General features: G+C 40.5%; 1 protein-coding gene across 1 annotated transcript; it reads left to right on the top strand.

Moving 5' to 3' along the window:
• The first annotated feature begins 4,235 nt into the window (after nucleotides 1-4,235).
• stk33 (serine/threonine kinase 33) lies at nucleotides 4,236-14,134 on the top strand. The gene is made up of 13 exons (XM_072381310.1): nucleotides 4,236-4,348; nucleotides 4,874-4,987; nucleotides 5,117-5,221; nucleotides 5,384-5,522; nucleotides 8,735-8,817; nucleotides 9,957-10,044; nucleotides 10,749-10,824; nucleotides 10,905-11,017; nucleotides 11,126-11,211; nucleotides 11,289-11,361; nucleotides 12,172-12,389; nucleotides 12,928-13,008; nucleotides 13,281-14,134. Exons 1-13 carry the CDS (start codon nucleotides 4,262-4,264, stop codon nucleotides 13,491-13,493), a joined length of 1,476 nt encoding a protein of 491 aa, XP_072237411.1. The 5' UTR covers nucleotides 4,236-4,261; the 3' UTR covers nucleotides 13,494-14,134.
• The last annotated feature ends 5,785 nt before the right edge of the window (nucleotides 14,135-19,919 follow it).

Here is a 19,919-nt window from a genome sequence, read left to right on the forward strand (position 1 = left end):
CAGAGTTCTTTTCATTGGAACTAAAGGGCCCAGCTCCTGAACAACAACCCCACATCATAATCCCCCCTCCACCAAACTTTATACTTAGCACAATACAGTCAGAGAAGTACCATTGTCCTGGCAACCTCCAAACCCAGACTCATCCATCAGATTGCCAGATGGAGAAGCGTGATTCATCACTCCAGAGAATGTGTCTCCACTGCTCTAGAGTCTAGCCGTGGTGTGCTTTACAGAACTGCATCACACGTTTTGCATTGCACTTGGTGATGTATGGCTTGGTTGCAGCTGCTCAGCCATAGAAACCCGTTCCATGAAGCTCTCTACGCACTGTTTCTGAGCTAATCTGAATGCCACATGAAGTTTGGAGGTCTGTAGCGACTGACCTCTGTGCACTATGCACCTCAGCATATGCTGACCCCGCTCTATCATTTTACGTGGCCTCCCGTGTTTGTAGAAGCAGTTTGCATGCCTAAATGCTTGAATTTATATACCAGTGGCCATGGAAGTGATTGGAACACCTGAATTCAATTATTTGTGTGAGTGAATATAATACAGTGTATGTTTGGAAGTATGGAATTAGTTTCAGAAGGGTCACCAGCACCATGATCACAAAAGGGGGAATCTAGCTAATTACACCATTATGGACAGTGGGGAAAAAAAAACTAACTTTGTATTTAATGAGAGAAGTTCATGGTTTTTTTAATGGGATTCCACTGGCGCCAGAGATGTTTTGGAGCCAGCTTCTATTGGCCATCAGTGATATTGCTCTTTAGGACACTAGCATTACAACAACATCTTTTGTATACAGTCTATAGCTGCAAATAACGTATCTTCCATCATCTCATTACAGATAATAATAGCTAATTCATATATTAACTTTTGAGTTTATAAAACGTAAAAAGAAATTGGTAACTGTTTATTATTTTGTCCCAAAATCGAGGCAATATTTTCATACTACATGTTCATGCAATTAAGCCCATTTCGCACCACAACATTTTAAGTTTTATTTTGAAATAGTCACCAAGTTTTGGAGGTGGGTGACGAATGCCCAAGATCAAGAGCAAATCTACATGTCACCAGTCGCTGTCTGCCGAGTGATGACTGGATTTGTGAGGCTTGATGACACGTCGCAGGCTCAGAACAAATATTTAACTATTGGACAACACTGACTAATTGTGTAGCCTGAACCTAGGTTTTGAGAAAGTTTAGATTCCTTACTGCAGTCTTATTGACACTGAGGATATGAGATAGAGTAAATACACATTACCTTGAGTTAATGAAAGACAAGCAGGTTTGAGGGGAGAAAAGTTACACAAGATCAGAGTTATCTATCCCATGTGTGTCCCCGCTGTCTTTGTTCCAAAGTGACATTGACTTTGTGTGCCTATTTGTTTAACAACATCCCCCAACACTTGCAGCCATTGTGTGCTGTGTATATTTATCCACACCAGTGTAAAAAAGCCAAAAATTGCTGTCTGACAAAATGATGGAGAGGTGAGACGAGTATGGACTTGACCTGCGATGAACCATTGGCTCTAATTACTTCCTGCTGAAAATGGAGACGAGACAAAGACAGTGTAAAAGGTGGACGTCAGCCTGTGTCTCCTGGGCTGTGCAGAGTACTGATGTCTGCTTGCCTTTCAGTGTGTCTGTGGGTGAACAAAGGCCATTTCGTTTTGAAATTGTTTCTGTAATTTCTGCCATGCATGCTACTTTGTTATTATTTTAAATAGTACTTGTGCCAATTCTGTGTCTATGTCCAGACAAAATAAAAGAGAACCATACAGAGAATCTGGCCAGACTCTAATGTTTTCTTAATCAAGTCCAGAAAATGGAACACAAGCACTCCAGACTTGGTCCTTCGGGGAGTTTTTAAAATTGCACATTATTAGTATACAGGTACCGGGAAAGAAAATGCATCCTTAATGGAAAGCATTTTAGGTGCACAGGTGGCACAGGGGCAAAATTCTTACCCACCACAGTTGAGTGGTTTAAATCCCAATTGTGTTCCCAGCAATTTTGCCATCAAACAAACACAACTGCCAGTGTTTTGCAAGCCACTAAATGATCACGGCTTTGTCCATTAGCAACTCTTGAGCCTAATTTGAGGCAGGTCCGGCGAAAGGTGGTGGGATTTGGCAAAAATAGCAGGATCTCTGGGCTCGTTTTGATCAACTCTCTTTGGGAATTTCCTTACTAATGGTGAAAAAAAAACTTTGAGCTTTTATCAGAGACAATTGCATTCTATCATTTTGTTTTGGTTGAGTTTTTCATTGTGGTTGATTGTGCTGTATGCTAAAATACAAATGAAGAAGGAGAACAAGTAAGAAATGTATTTATTTTAGTGTTTTGACCTGCTGTATGAGCTCTGGAGATGTAGAAAGACAGATCTGAAGGGTGCAGATGTGCACTACAGGCCTAAAGCAACTTAAAACGTGTGTCTGGGTGACGTGTCTTCAGGTCAGGCTTCTTACTCTAACCTGACCCCAGTATCCCATTTCCTTTTCATCTGAGATTTGGGGGCAACACCCAGGCACCGCTAGCAGGGAGACACCTGAGGCACGCGAGACCCTTTTCTAGTCAACTCAATTCCTCAGTGATACACTCATCACATGCCTCTGTCTTCCACAAATGAGCTCTGATTGAAGTGATTGGAATTTCCAGAGGCTGTCACAATCGTTTTGATTAGAAAATAGGAGATAATGGGAGAGACAGGCCTGTTATGAGAGCCCTGTCAGGGCTAAAATAATGCATCAGAGTGAAGAGGTTAAAGACACAGCTTCCTTGTTAATAATTAATTGCTGTGCGTGTGGTGGATCCACTTCATCGCTCCTAGTCATCACTTGATAATTGCTTTACATTTAATTTGGCTTCAGAGACTGTTTTTCAAGATGGCTATATTGTGCTTAAAAAGTGAATACGGGCTCAGACAAAGACAGCAGTTTGGTTATGAAGCAACAATGAAAAAGTGACAGGTTAGAATAGTAATTCTACACACCAATTATGGTTTTCCAGAGATAATCTCAACAAAGATAATGTCTACTGTATTTGGGTTTTGGAATCATGTTGTAATTGTCCAGGACTGATTGGGGTAAAACGGTTAAAGATTACAGCAATTTGGGTGATGAAGAAGTGGGGGAAATGTCTGTTTATGTCATGTTTGGAGATTGTTAAAGGTCTGGCCTTTATTCACAGATGTAAAAAAATATGTTTACATAGTGTTGCTCGAAAGTCTGTAGACCTGATTGCATTTTAGGTGCTTTTATATATCTTTTATATTTCTGCTCAAATAAGAGGATATGTATAATTAGGCTAAACAAATGAAACATACATATTATATTTAATCATTTAACATATGTGTGAGAGGGAAACGTATGAGAATCTCTGCTTTTTAGTATCCTCTTTTACTGCTGGCCAACACTTCTATTTGATTTAAGTCTGGATTTGACCATTCCAACCCATGAACTTTATTCTTCTTGAACAATTATTTGGTGAGACGTTTTGTGTGCTCTCTTGCTTCGTAAGTGATGTTTGTGGGAGAGTCTGACTGAAGAGCAGTGGAGTTCATTTGTCTTTAGAGAAGATTCTGTGACCTTTTTCATCCTGATGAAAAATCAGCAACTCTCCATGTTCTGAAAATTCTTGTAAGTCTACTTTGTGCCATGATTTGCCTCCTACCTCCTGTTGTTAAGATCAGATTTGATGGCTCCATGATCTTTGGAAAAACAGGACACTCAGTCACTCCTCGTTGCCATCCCACTAACTGAAAGCCCCATCTGCTTCTAATGAACTGCTAATGCTGCAGGTGACAAATTTACACCACTCGCAGACATGTAATATTGGATCATTTTCCTCAACGCATAATAATGAGGTATAATATTTTTTTTCCCAGTATGTATATTGGACGTCTGCTTTTACAGGTTGCGTGAAAATCTGCTACCATCAAAAGTGACATATTTAGAGTAATATAGACAATTCAAACGGGGTTTCAAACTTACACGGCATTACAGCTGTATTAAAAAAAATGTGTTGGTCTTTAACAAACAAGTATAGAAAAAGAAACAAATAAAATCGGTTTCAATGACCTCATGCATTTGCTGAAATAACTGTGATGGAAATGTAAATTGTTTGCTAAATAAATAGAATTCTTATTCTTTTTGTTATGGACATGTCTGTGTTTCTACAGCCTGGTTTCAGATAAATAATTATTGCCCTCTCCTTCCATCTGTAGATGACATAAGCAGATGTTATTGGACTAGACATGAACCAGGTGCCCACGCGGACCAGTACCACTGCATTGGAGAGGGACGTGCCTGTTATACGCCTGAAAAATGATGCAGATCTCAGGGTATGGAGAGCTTCCGTATAAGATTGTCTACCGTCCTCGTGCTGCTGTGGGGCCTTCACTGAGCAATTTACAAATAGTCACAGGTGACCTTCATAGTACACATAATGCGCACCAGAAGAGGTCCAAACTGCACTTTTCTGCTACATAGCCCCCTTTCATTAGGGAATTTGACTGCTCCCTTTTGCTAAATCCAAAGCAGCCAGTGCTCAGTCTTGCATGCACACAGATAATAATCAAGTTAATTAGACCTGAGATTGAACGAACTGCCGCAGCAACTTAATCATTTGTAACTTGATTAAAAATACTATATTCTGCAGCTCATGAGACCAGAAAACTTTTAGTCTTACCAGGGGACTTCAAATTAGGATGTACTTCACCATACAGATGTTAGGACATTTTATTTTTGAACAATAACACCGAGATGATTCCTGAGGTTTTTACACAAAAGCTCTGGGGAAGTTGATGACATTGAGCAACTGTAAATTACAAACGTATTAATGTTTTCTTTCTTGTCGATCCCCACAGGAAATGTATGAATTTGGAAGAAAACTGGGTCAAGGCAGCTTTGGAGCTGTATATGAAGCCACCCACATTGAGACACAGACAAAATGGGCTATTAAGGAGGTTTGCAGACCAGCGGTGAGTGAATTTGGCATCCTGCTGGGACGCCTGATTTGATAAGATGCGATAAAAAGTGCATTAATAAGAGAGAGACCCATGTAATAAGAGAAAGAAATGCTGCTGTGATTCAACTTTCTGTCCCATCAGGCAGGAAGTACGATGGTTGAGATGGTGGATAACGAAATAAACATTCTTAAACAAGTGAATCATGCTCACATAATACATCTTGAGGCAATCTACAGCACAGCTGTGGTAAGAGTCTCAGTCCTTTAAATGACTAACTTTAAGTGTTAATGAAATTAGTTAGTAAATGTTCAGCATGTAACGCACCGTAATATCCTACTATTTTATAGCTCTGCTTATATTTCTACCAACAAGCACACAAATGAACTGTATTTCTCTTCTTGTCTCTAGATGATTTATTTGGTCACTGAGTGTTGCAAAGGAGGGGATCTGAAGCAGCTGCTGCAACAAAAAACGTTCTTTACAGAGGATGAGACAAGACATGTAATCTCTTGTTTAGCTGATGCTGTTGTTTACCTTCATAAAAGAGGTAAATTCTGTGCACACTTTCATGTTATGTTAAAAGTTGTCTTGCATACAAAAGTTTTAGTATAAATAGCAATTGATCTGATCTTGTAAAGCTCCTTCTAACCCTAGCTGGTTCCACAGAGCCCCTTTTTAATGTATTTCTTCATATACAACACTCACACACCAAGTAGGGAACTAGTCTGCCATCGGGAGCGTCTTAAGGCTCAACGTCTTTCATGAGGACACTTAAGCTTGTGGAGGGGTAGGGATCGACCTGCTAACCCTGTAAACATGCATTTGTTTGATGGAGACAGGGCATTGTAGCATCAGTTATGCTGAGGAGCACATTCACTCTCCCTCTGCCTATGTTTTAATCCGAGCTTCTGTGTTTTGCCGGTCTGGCTACATGCTAGTGCACGTGGGTCGCTGCTGTGCAGTTATTTAGAGAGGGAATTTCTAGTTCCTTCCTCCACTGAATAAACTTGGTGCATCTACCAAAAAGGCCTTCCATATACAGAGTGAGAAGACCAGAGTCCTAATTGCTCTAGATTTCCCATCAAAGAGAGATTAATGAATTGTTTAAAGGGCTCAGATTTAACTTTTCCTTTTGCTCAGTTTGCTTTCAGACATATTCTGCTGCTCTAGTGCAACACCCAGTGATTTTTCATACTTTGTGCCTTTCATTTATCAATTCCGTACTATCATGGCTTTCAGTCATTATGAAAGTTTGGTCAAAATCTTTGATCATTACAACTGACTAATGAATAATTTACAAGAAGCTAGGCTGAAACACAGATTATTTACCATTGAATTTCCCTGAATCTGCTGTCCTAATCTCTTACAGAGATCGATAATATGCAAAAAGGAAAACAAAGCCTTTTTTTTTGGTCAAATGAATCAAATTAAAGATTCTCAGGTTTACTCAGATTATCAAGTTTTTTCTATTGTTTTTTTTTAAAAGCTTCATCTATAATTGATCACATCCAGCAGTTCTTACCCAACCTTTGGCTAAGCTGATGTTTGAGGTCAAAACTAATGCTCGCTGGTAACAACAGGAAGAATAGTTTTTTACTCTACTGCAGAAATCCAGGGCAGGCACAAGGTAACACAAGCAATAAAAGGAATGGTCTCCCAGTAGCCCCTCGCAGCCTCTCTGTTTTCAGTGTGGTACTGGACCCTCCAGGCTGATGAGGTGATGTAGGTGCTTTTTTCTCCCCTGAAAACAGTCCTGGAGGGAAGTCCAGAGCAGTCCCAAACAAGCACAGTGGCGCTGACACTCCTAAGACCGAAGTGTTCTTATTGACTTATCCATGTACAGTAAATACAACCACTGCAGTCTAGAATTGACTTGTACATTAAGTTTTTGACTCTTATTGAAAATGTGGACCATTTTTGCCTTTATGAATATGAAAATTCAGAGTTTAGCTGCCAGCAAGCTTTGAGAAAATGGGAATTATGGAAGAAAATTAATCTCAAATAGATTAAGAAAAATTACGGAATGAAAGGAGTGCCACAAAAAAAGAATAAATGTGTGAAAGAATAGGAAACCGAAAGAGGAAATATAATGAGGAATTAATGATAGAATGAGTGTGGAAATACAGGGGAAAATTAATGAAACAGATGGATTTGGAAATATTTTTGTTCTGTGCAATTTCCTTTATTTGTTTAAATAATTAATTTTTTTTCTCCAAAATTTCCACATTGCTTTACCTTCGTCTATTCAGCAGCTCTCTCTAAAGCCTGACTACACATGAAGATGAAGCAAACCCTGTTTCTCCACTCTATAAGACTGTGTTATAGCCTGTTGTCCACGCTACCAAATTATTGTTAGTGGAAGGAAGAATTCATATGTGCAAGGATTTAACAACCATCCTGGGTCAGTTGGTCAAGTAATAGAAAAAGTGGAATGGTTAGCTTTACTTACTTATAAGCTACAGGTTGTTGGTTCAAAACTAGTGGTTGGCAAGTGCACTGAGTGGGGAAATGGGAAAAGCAATTGACAAATAAGAAAGACGACAGCACCTGATTAGTTAGCATCTGTTAAGTTCTGCACAAGCCTGCTAATGATGCATTGATCTGAATCAGGGAAACATCTAAAAACCTGCAGGACAGCGGCCCTCGAGGACATCCCTGGACTAAAACAAAAGTGATTGAGAAATAGTTAAAGCCAAAATGATCCAAAATGGCAAACTTAACGGAGGAAAAGTTAAAGCTGTACAGAAACGGTCATATCAAAGCCAACCGTGAAATGGCAAAAACAAAGCAGAAATTGTTAAATTACAATAAAAGTAGAAAAGGCAATGGAAAAATGAATTAAATATTCATATTTCCACTTTTATTCTTTGATAAATTCCCCTTTATATGTCCTAATTGAAGTTATTTTACAGTTTTATTTGACACTCTTTTTAACAATGATGATAGTATAATAATACTGGCGACCTGTCCAGGGTGCACCCCGCCTCTCGCCCAATGACCGCTGGGATAGGCTCCAGCCCCCTGCGACCCGACCGACGAATTAAGTGGTTATAGAAAATGGATGGATGGATGGATAATAATAATAATAATAATAATAATAACACATTTTATTTATGGGCACCTTTCCCTACACTCAAGGTCACCATACAAACACAGTGTATGTCTGGAGGGACGACAACAAAGTTAAAAAAAATATTTGTTTGTTTTGTGTGCACCAGTTTGTCTCATTTATCTTGCCTTTAATGCACTGCTAATATTACATCTTATAACAGGTTGCTGAGGAAAAGTGCAGTCAGAGCACTCAATAAAATCAATCAAAAAACATCCACAGATAAAGGGTGCAATATTCTTTTGTCATTTGACAATTCAGAACACGCCTGTTCCAGAGGCTGAGTCCAAGATGCTGTTTCGTTAAGTTCGTCTTTATTAATCCCTGTGGGAACATAAGTCCTCTTTATTACTCAACTCTGATGGAACGGTAGACTGCTACGGATCACTTTACTGTCTGTTGTCTTAGTCGCATTTAATATTGAACAGGAGCTGACCTAACACAGAAACTACCAGTTTGTTAAACCTTACGGTCGCTATTGAACATTTCCTGAGGAGATGTGAGCTGTGAGATTAGCATCAGTGGTTTTACTGTGATGAGCCATCATGTAAATATTGATAACAACATCTAATCCTGTAAATATGAATTTCTCACACAATGAATACTACTATTGCGCTGGTGTAAAAGGTTCTCCTCTTTGCATCCTACAGATATAGTGCACCGAGACTTGAAACTTGAGAACATTCTTGTTAAAAATTCTCTTGATGAGGATGACGGCAGGATCGATATCAAGGTAAAACGATGACACAAAAAACTTTTCATCACTGCCTGCATTCTCTGCCAGACTGAGTAGAAGCCTTAGTTGGACACTTCTTCCTCACGCACTGTCTCCTTGATAGTTGATAAAAGGCTTTAAATATGCCTCAAGATAACAGACTCCCTCTGGTCTTCCTTTATAGTTCATCTTCACAAAGAGACACAAAACTGTGTAAACTAACGATGAGCCAGCTCGCTGGTGTGTTAGCGAAAAGAAGGCAAAGCCATAGCATAAATACGACTGTCTGTTTCACTTAATTATTTTTTCTTGCACACACAAATACCCCTTCCATAGCACAGTTGCATGCATAGTCAAGACGAGCTACCGTTACAGCTCCACTCGGCCACTTCATTTAACCACTGTCATGGTTTATTTGGACAACAGGGGAATTGAGTTATTAACTAACAGTGTGGACTGTGTGAGAAAACGTTCAAAATACTGTTGTACATGTAAGAATTCATGTGACTGAATTCCCTGCATAGACTTTGTCTTTAAGTCACCTGAATGCTGATTGTCTTAGACGAGACGATGGTTATAAGATTGGATTTTATTAGAGCAGAGCGACACTCTGGAAATGCTTTAAGTGACGGTGAGTTGACATAGTCTTAATGGGCTGATTTTCAATCTCAGCTTGTTCAGCTGTCTGACAAAAGAAACTGAAAAACGTGTGAATAGAGCTGTTTTATTGGTAATGCGGCTCTATTGATATACACCTCAACTTTATTGTTTTTACAAAAACGATAACCTGCACCTTGGCTCATTTGAGTCTACCTGAGTGCAAACATGTTCCGAATGATCCAAACTCCAGTCGTATTATCTGAATGCATTAATCTTGCTTTGAGCTTTGATTTTGTACGATTTCGGTTAACATGCTTACGGTGTCTAAATGTTTTAATTTTACAAATGTTAGTGTTTTATTTCGTTTTTCTTTTACTTTTGCAATAAAGCAATAGCCTTTTGCAAATTTACGGATTTGTGTGAGCCTCAGAGTTTCTTTGCGTCTGTATTTCACTTCAAAAGTTCTGCACGTGTTATTGCCAGCACCAGAGCAGTAGATTTGCAGACATATATATTTGTATCACCTTTATTTAAAAAAAAATGTTTTCTCAACTGAGGTGGCAGACTTTGGCTTGTCGGTGAAGCCGGGTGGTGTAGGGATTGAGAACATGATGACGGAGGCCTGTGGGACTCTCATATATATGGGTATGTCACCTGTATCTCACACACTATGGCAGTCCACCACACAAATGACCACAGTGTGTGAATTATCTGTTTGCACTAGATGAACTTATCACTCAAGAGCACCTGTTGTTGTTTTCCTGCAATGCAATGCTTGCGTTTAATGCAAGTGAGTCACTGGGCAACGTTTCCAACCAGAAAGACGGGGCCTCACAAACAACATGTGCTGACCATGGGCTGGTCAAGCCACTTGTCCTTGTTTTTTTGAGAGTAAAATACGTTCAGCATGTTTTATAGTCGTCAAAGATACACACAATGCATGTGGTGAGATGCTGAATCTGAACAGTTATACTTTAGGAACTGAATGCTTAAAAGTAGCTGCATATGAGTATGTTCTACTTTTTTGTGAAAAAGTAAAGGCATTGCCCCAGTTTAGTTTTCTTCTTCAGTTTTACTGATGCATTGCTACCTTTTTACGGCTCATTACTGCCACCAGCTGTGAATCTGACTTCCCGCTACATGTATCGTTTGTCTCCTGTGCTTGAAGCAAACAAATATTTTTGTGTAATGTGCTGATAAAGGATGATACCCCAAACATGGTATTTGCTTTTTAAAAGGAGCTAAACAGCACCAGGAGTGATCTAAACTTGATTTAAGTTGTACCTCGTTGCCAGGTTTCTGTACCTCTGAGAAAGTAAACCATACATCCGTGCATGTGTTATTTGCAGCACCTGAAATGATGAGTGGTCGTGGTTATAGCCACTGGTGTGATGTGTGGAGCATAGGAGTCATCATGTTTATGCTGTAAGTAAACACACATGTAATATCTTTGCAAATGTATGCATAGCAGTACTATACACATGTCTGAGCTTGTGTCCCTGTAGGCTGTGTGGGGAACCTCCGTTTGTTTCCAAAACGAAGGAAAACCTGCTTGAGAAGATTTTGAATAAAGAAGTTAGATTTACTCAACCCATCTGGGCCTCAGTCAGTGATGCAGGTGACGGCTTATCTTCACTCACATGTACATGAATGCAAAACAGTACAAATGTCGTGCTCCGTTTACATTGTTACTCATTCGTTAACTGGCTTGAGTCTATCTCAACAGCAAAATATCTACTGACTTGCCTTCTGAAGGCAGACCCTGCCTACCGCATGTCCGCACATCAACTACTAGAGAACCCCTGGATTACAGTAAGGCACTGATTCCTCTAGTTACATTCATGAACCTAAAGTCATAACAAGCTCTTACAGGATGCTTTGTCCAACAGGGCGACAATAGTGTGCCTTCTGGCCTGACCACTGTGCTGGAGATGATGCATCACTACCTGGAAAATGAAGAGAGTAATAAGATTATTTGAAGTCTTTGCAACTTATAGTCAAAGAGTTAAGTGGTAGCATGAAGTGTTGGGACTGTCTTTATGACCAGCTGTAGTTTAAAACGCCCTAAAGACTATTTTCTACGCTGGTAAAATTCTACATTTAAAGTGTCCTGATTAATAAAACTAACTGACAAACTTTCTAAGAGAACTGCTCATTGGAGAGAAGCAAATCGCAACAAATTTAAGTACATGAGACTTATAGAAGCAAACATGTCATTCTAAAAATGAGGATGGCTACTTAAACATTATATTGATCCAGAAATGAACGTCAGACATCACCACAGACTGTCGGTAGAGGTGCAACGTGAGAGTTTCACCACGGCCCTAAAAGTGCTGTTATCTTAACTTAAAATGAGCAGTGAATGGCAGATGGCTGGAGGGTCTCAGAACAAGAAGCTTTTTGCAGGAAGAATGGGTGAAAACAAAAACTTAAAAGACTACTCATAAGCTGTGATACCAGCTGAAGGGGGTGTTAGGCAGTAACAGCCATGCAGGATGCACAAAATGAGCTAATACTTATGCTCTATAGATACAGACATGAATAAAACGTGTTAGAATGGTGTCGATCTGTCTAACTTGCAAATCCGGTTATCTTGTGCTTGCTTGGCAATTCACCGTAAGAGAGCTTTGACCCAAACTGCCACTGTGTGAACAATGATTAATTGTAATATACACTTTAAGATAAACGTTTCTTTTTTATCTCCTAATACTTATGAAAAGATAAAACCGCGAGAAGCTACTTCATGTCAATGTTTAACGTCACTCACAACAGGGACCCAGGCTCAGGAGATATCCCCGCTCACCTCTTCTGAGGACATGCTCGAGCCATCCCTGGCCTCCCTGGTCCTTTCCACAGAGACGGACAGCAACCGTGGGAGCAACACTAAGCTCAGAGCTGAAGAAGACAACGGTTTCTGCCTCACTGCAGCGCCCCCCAAACTGGTACTTTATGTCTGTTTAGTAAGATTCAACACAACGTCCTCGCTATCGGCCGCCTTTGCGTTTTCTTTTTTTAAAATCTAACTTAAGAGTCTTAAGTTCAGTCTCTTTTCATCTGTTGACGTACTGTATGTATTTAAGCTCTTTTCTGTTATTTGTTACAACAAAAGAAAATACGTGGCTTACCTTGTGTGGTAATGATTGCTCTTTAATTTGGACTCAAATAGATAAATTAGTACTTGAAGCAAAACAGTGTTTACAAAGCTGATTGCAATTTTCACATTTTCATCATCATAATTGGTAGTTTTTGTTCTGCTTTTCTCTTTTTACACGCAGTTGGCAGTTATAAGTGCATAAGAATTTTGGGAGTGCTCATATAGACATTTTTTGTACAGTTACTGATAAGTTCTAAGTTCTTTATTTGTCGTTTCATTCATACCAGTAACAAGTCATTTCAGTTGTTTAATCTGAATGTCAGTTCTCAAGAGACTACAAGAGTACTCTTCCACTGTTAGTCATGTACGGGTATGGAAACCAGTTATAGATCACTCATGTTTCCCTTTTTGTCATCTCATATCATTGAATAAAGCCTAAAGAAAGTCGGGGCATTCCTCGGCAGGTCCATCTGGTAAATGGCTCTGACACAGCGGGACCATCGTCCACTTCACAGGTTTGTTGATCCCTCCAAATCCTTTTCAATTCAGTCACTACTTACTTTTTAATGGCTATTTACGTTTATTTATACGTGATGTTTGATATTTAATTTTAACATTGACAGTGGCTTTGCTCTTTCATATTGCCTGTCATGCTTAACAACCACTAGATGGTGCCAGATTTTCCTCTTACAGATGCTGTTAATAAAGGTGCTTTCATGCAGCTGTTACACATGAATGTCATAGTTAATTCAGTTATGTAAGATGCGTATGAATCTCATCCCTGCAGTCTCATGCTGGTAAAAAACCCTCCGCAGAGCTGAGTGCAAAAAAGCGTCGATGTCAAGACAAGAAGGACCTCGGTACAGGACAGAAACCTGCTTCAAACTCCAGTAAGGCAGATGACCAGAGACTTTTTTCCTCCTGCAAAGTAGGACTGGCCTCTATAAACCAGCAGCTAGCGCCGAGACCAAAACCTATTCAGAATAAAACCAAAAAATGAGCCACATGACATGAGAAAATGTGGGCGAGAAAAAAGCTACACTCGAGTTGGACTTGTGGTTGATTTTTGCAAAGTACTGTGTTATTGTTTTGACTATATTATGCAGCTCCGTAATCTTTGCAGAAATGTGAATGTGACCACTGAATGTTGCAGCCTTCATGGTCATGGACAGGAACTAAGCGGTGACTGTAGTGACAAATAAATGAGCCTCGAATGCAAGTTTGGAGGTAGTCCAAAACCAGTGCACCTGAGGGTTCAGCCTCGGAAGCACTGCCTTGTGCCAAATGAACAGGCCTCGGTCTGAGGTGTCCTCCCAGATGGGGTAAACTGCTGGGTACATGCTTGATTTTACACAGCCAGTTTGAGAACACCAAGCAGCTTAAATGTAGATTTGCACTTTTTATAGAGGGGAATTTTTCAGAGAATACTGATGCTTTTATTCCTCAGAAACGGCAATTAGTTGAGCAAAGGGAGACTTTACTCAGAACAGTTCATTCTTTAATGAAACTGGTACTTAGTCCACCGCTTACTGCTGACACCATGCCTTGTAATTATTATCTCCTTATTTATATGTTGTGTTATTGTTTGCCTTTCACATGTTACATATTCTATTTGATTTACACTATATATATGTATATATATGTATATCTGTATGAAAATGAAAAAAAAAAGTGCCATGTAAGAAACTGGTGGTTATAGATTTTAAATTTAAAGACACAATTATAAGCATTGTTTTATCATTGCATGTTCACTTGTGGAAAAATACAGAATAATACAAATAAATACAGAAAAAAAAAGAGTACAAAAGATTTTTCTGGGTTATCATTTCACAACACCAAAGGGAACAAAAGGGATTTAGTCTTTTCTGCTCTGACCTCTCAATTCCAAAACGTTGTATATGCAGTGACTGCGTCCACTCAGTGTCAAAACAGAAAAACTGTCACACAGGCTGGTTACGCTCCATCTGAATGCAGGGGATTGGGACTGAGGGCAGCCACGGGTCTAATCTCGTTTGGAGGCCATTGAAAGCAGCAGGAGCTACTTTGAGGGCACTGCCATTCAAGCACAGGTTTTTCTGCTGTAGAGAGAATAATCCCCAGCATAGATACAACATTAAAGTATCCAAGCATAACACACAGAGGGTGAATTTCAAATCCACCCATTTGCATCTTGAAGTGAATGAGTGCCAGCAATGGGGCCCTGTGTTCATGCGCAGGCTTTGTGTTATTTTGGTGCGGAGTTGAGAATATAGCCTGCTTTTGTCTTTTTCTTTATATGTTTTATGAAACGTACAGTTCATGAGAGTGCACCAATGACATGTGAGGTACGTTTAATTGAAGCCGTCTGCCAAAACGGAAAAAAGAAGCCTGCTACATTACTGCAACATTATTGACATGCTGTATGACTTCTTTACTCAGATTGCTACAAACAGCAGATGGAGCTGTCGTTAGTTGCTGAGTTCATTTCCAGGAGTTAATCTGAGAGGAGGGTGCTGCACCTAAAGCTACCTAATTTTGAGCATGAGGATGTGTAATTAGAATTGAGTGCTTGAGCCACTGCCCATTAAACCTGAGATTTCCATGTAATGTTTCTCCAATTAATCTGTTGTATGTTTATGCTTTGATGGTCCATTCAGTGACATACTTCCTTTTGGGTGCCATCTTGTAATTCTGTTTACAGATCATTTGAGAAAATTAAAAAACAAAAAACACACAGCAATTATTTCTGTAGTTAGTTGTACCTCCTTCTAGATTACCGCACTGGATTTGCATAAAGTCTCTTTGAACAGCCTTGTTTTGGGCCACTTTTTACAAGAGGAGATGGGACTTCAACATACGCTCCTCATTGTGTTGCACCGTATTTTTAATTAATTACTGGAGATACAGTAAATACACAAGCATTTAATATATGCCTTGGGGTTGAAAAAATAACGACCTTTACTGCACCAAGAAAGTATGGACGCATCAGTGTTTTCACGTATACTGACAGAAACTTCAGACGGTGTTGAAGTATAGTCAGCTCATATTTTTGCCAACAAACATTAGCCTCCAGTTATACTTTTGCACCCTGTGCCAAAACAACAGAGAAAAGAGGCGGGAGAGGAGGGGGGAGGGGGGGCAGCTGAGAGGCTGTATGGTGGATAGGTTAGGGGCGTGAATTTGGGACAAAGCATGGAGGCAAAGGAAATTAGAAAATTCGTCGGGATGGAACGAAGGATGTACCCCCCCCTCAAACCCTTCCCCCTTTTTCCTCCAGCAGTGCTTCTGACAGATGGAGGTAAGGGTGGGTGGGTTGATGGGCTGAAGGGATTAAAACTCTGCTGCCACTTTTTGGAGCCTGAAGAGAGAGTCACTCCTGCAAACGTGGGGTGCAGAGAGGCACTTGTGGCGAGAGTCGCGGGGCGTGTGAAGTGGGTGTACGCCAGCTAATGTCAAAAGAGACATGGATGCTTCCCCTCCCTTGCGCCCCCCTCGGCTTCATCCACCTTTATCCACTGAGCAGTGAGCTGCTTGAGGGGGGGGCAAGAGGGTTGGGGGTGCATCTCAATAACCTTAATAGAGCTCCCTTTAATTAATCAGCTCATCTGCAGAGGCCCGATACCTGCAGCTGACCCCCTCCCCACCTCCCTCCCCCCTCACCCCAGCACAACATCCTCACACTGCTGCTGTGACATTGTGGTAATGAGCTAACACAGCTACAATGTCATGGAAATGTTGCAGAGACGTTATCTGTGGGAGTTCATCACACATGCTGATGTTCCCGATCCCCTTCAGTGTTTGCGTTGTGTACGGAGATGCAAGTGTGTTGCATCACAGTGAGCCCTCCCTCAAAATAACAGATACATACGGTCGAATGGCGAGAGGAATCCACGATGCCACTATTTCCACAGAAGAAGAGGGAGGCTCTGGGCCCGCGTCAAGTAAACATTTGAAACAGATGGCAATTTCAAAGCAAGCCTCATCAATCTTTGTTGACACTATCCCTTTTCAAAACTATTCTTATTTGGGATATTTGCAATTATAATACATACTGTAAGCTCATTTGAATATCAAATTAATTACTGAACACGCTGGAGTAAATACCCCTTTTATAAGTCCTTGTTAAAAGTGAAAAGTTCTTGACTACGGTTGGATGGTGTGTTAATTTACAGTGATATCTAATCCCAAGTTACTTCACATAAAAGGCATTACTATACATATTTTAATGGGGAGGTGCTTGTTTTCCAAGCAATTTTCTGCAAGAGTACATTTTTAATTTATTCATACTTAATTTATTGGTCTCTGCATACCAGCTCAGTAAAATTAATCAACAGCATGTATGGCCCTCTTAAAGCCACATCTCTGTTTGGCAGGCAGACAGGCAGCCTCTGCATTAGGATAAGCTCTCCTCTCTTGTGCACAGAGCTGGGTGAAATGCCCCACATTCAGTCAAGCTGGAGGATGCCACCTCCAAGGAGACTCTTCAGTTCCCACAAACAACCTTTTAATCAGAGGGAAAAAAGGAGTGAAAATGAAAAATGCACCAGCCTTGAATGATCCAAAACACTGCAATTTCTGTGGATAGTGACTGTCGTCGCTGCTGTCAGAATGCAGTCCGCTGGGGACAATGCCTTTCCCCCTCTCTTTCTACTACTCTTTGCCCTCATACTCATCTGCCCTTGAATTGGTTTTATGGGGCTTTGGCAGTCATTTAGCACAGAATGACCAGAGTTCTTATCACCTGACTCCACTATACACTCCAAATATCTATCGACCCACTGACACACCTTAAGGAGGGATCTACACAACCTTACACATGGAAATGATTTCATTTAATTACCATTCCCCTTTGACAAAGCAGACACAAGGGGAGGGGGGGGGAGGGGGGGGGGGGGGGGACAAAGGAGCCTGGACAACAGGAGCATTTCTCTGGTGTAATGTGCGCCACGTGTAATGAGCAGCGGAAAGGTCATTTGACACATTTTCTGCCAAAATGAATTCATTTATTTCAAGCACTTAATTCTGCAGTCACCTCCTCGGTGCATAGCTTGGCAGTGCACTGAGAGGGTGCATTATCACAAGTGGAGGCTTAGCTTCATCCCAATGGCCAGTGGTGACCACAGGTCTGTGGGAATGCCTGAAGAGCAGAGAAATAGTGAAATGGAGTGTGGGAGATCCAATCACCTCCTCTATCATAGGCAAATCGCCTCCATCACCTTCAGCGTAATTGGAACATTCATTACAGACCAGTAAAAACGCAGGTCGTCATTAGATGAGCGATTTAAAAGTAGGCTTCTGGAGAATGAGAGACTTGAGGGGGTCACAATACATGGTCACAGTCAAGTAAATAATGGGAATTGGTCCTATGGGGTTTGAAAAACCACAAAGCTTATAGTTATGCACCAAAATACAACTCGGGAAAGAAGGTGAGAATTCAATCATCAGACAGCACATAAAACGCCCGCTGTGCTCTCTCAGCGTTACAATAATTACAGTTAGAGAGGTACACTGTAATTCTCGGTTATAAACATACTCTAATCTAACGAATGCATAAACTACTGTGATGCTTATTGGGCTAACCTTTTCTTAAATTATGCACAAATCTTTCACTAATGATGTTGAGTATAGGAAAACTTGATTGTATTTTGCTTCTGTCCAAAGTGCATCCATGTATCTACTGTATATACAAACTCCAAAAGACTCATCAGTACATTATTGAGTGCAACAATGTGACATGTGAGAGTGGCTTCGGTTAGCAGGATGTTGCGCTCACCTGCCACTGGAGGCCTCAGTGCAGCCGAAAGTTGAACCACTTTGTTTTCCCATTTATTCTGTTCTGCTGCTGTTCATGTTTTGAATGTTTTCATATTTTTCTACAGGGAAACATTTCACTGTACGCAAGACCACAACTACGAGGTTGATCAAAGGAAGCATATTTAATATGTTTAGGTTTGAAAATGGAGTCTGATGCTCGGAAGGTTGTTTTATAAAACTTTGTTCTAAACAAAGAAACCGTAACAATAGTTCATTGGCTTGTGTGCAGCTGGGCTTCACTAACTGCAAACATGCCTGAAGTCAGTCATGATTTGAGATTCTCTTTGAGAAATGTAAGCGCTCTTGCAACAAATCTTGTTATTTATTTCTTTGTGGTGCTCCCGCTAATGACCATGTTTTTGCAGGAGAAAATGTCTCCACATTAAATATGAATAAACACATTGTGATGAAACAATTAGGCAATGGTCCTCCGTGTGCAGCTGGTTTACGTTTCTGGATGTCTTGAAGATGTTAATTAAAACAAAGCTGTAGAGTCATATTTACCAATTAGAGATACTTTTTTGGGGGAAAAGAAAGTAATTAGTGAAGAAAACCCACAAAGGTACTCTCATGTCAAGACTAGACCTTTACAATTGATGAAATAAGATAGTAGTATGATCACCTTGTGCTAGAGGTACCCAGCGGGTCATGGTAGGATGACACATGGCCTCAAAGTCAGAAGCATATGTGCTGTGCTTTCCTCTCAGCCCTTTTACCACTCAGGAGTCAGATTGGACTTCTCGCTCTCAGCTACTCCACATTATTGTCCATTATCACACCGTGGTCCATGTGTAAGGTGACAGTGGTGCTCTGATGGAGAGGAGACAGGGGAACCTAGACTGCAATAACATATTATTAGCTTTTTTCCACAGCTCCACTCGGCTGGATTTACTCTGGATATCCAGAGACCTCTGAGGGCAGCCCACTGTGACTGCAGTGTCCACCACCAGAGCAATTGCCAGGGATGCACAGGTGTGTGCGGACCGAATAGTCGCGCACCCATTCAAGGCATAGATGGGGCACGTGTACACACACGCAAACAGGGAGCACAACTGCGTCTGTAATCAGTGACAGGCCCTTCCCAATTAGCCTCAGTGTGCTGTCATTCTTGTGAGCTGTTGTAATACTACAGGCTCTCCTTTTATTTTGTAGACTGTAAACACATCTCCTGCCATCACTGTGGTTACACAATACAAGGACAGACAGACAGACAGATGCTTTCAGATTGCATATGAGGGAGAGTGTATCAGCTGCTCCTTTAAATGCGAGGTGCTCTTGTCCTTGGTAATGTTAACAGTCTCCCTTGTGACTGATGCGCCTTGTCCCAGCCCTGTTTATAAAACAGTCAGAACTTCGTTAAAGGACAATAACATCAGCCAAGCTCAATTATGGTGACATTTTGCTGACATGCAGATTGCATCCCCTCAATCTTTTTTTATGTAAAGCACTGGTGTGCCAGTCACATATGGATGGATGAACTTTGGGAGAATCAATGGTATTGATGAATCATAGATCATACAAGTCAACAAGAGTGACACTAGGAAGGTGAATTAATCGCACACGGAAAGTCAATATTAAATTGTAATCATAATCAGACAAAGTGAGTTATGTATAATCAATAGCACAATTATGA

Source organism: Leuresthes tenuis, unplaced genomic scaffold, assembly GCF_036924035.1.
Source record: "Leuresthes tenuis unplaced genomic scaffold, fLeuTen1.0.hap1 SCAF_2, whole genome shotgun sequence".
NCBI lineage: Eukaryota > Metazoa > Chordata > Actinopteri > Atheriniformes > Atherinopsidae > Leuresthes > Leuresthes tenuis.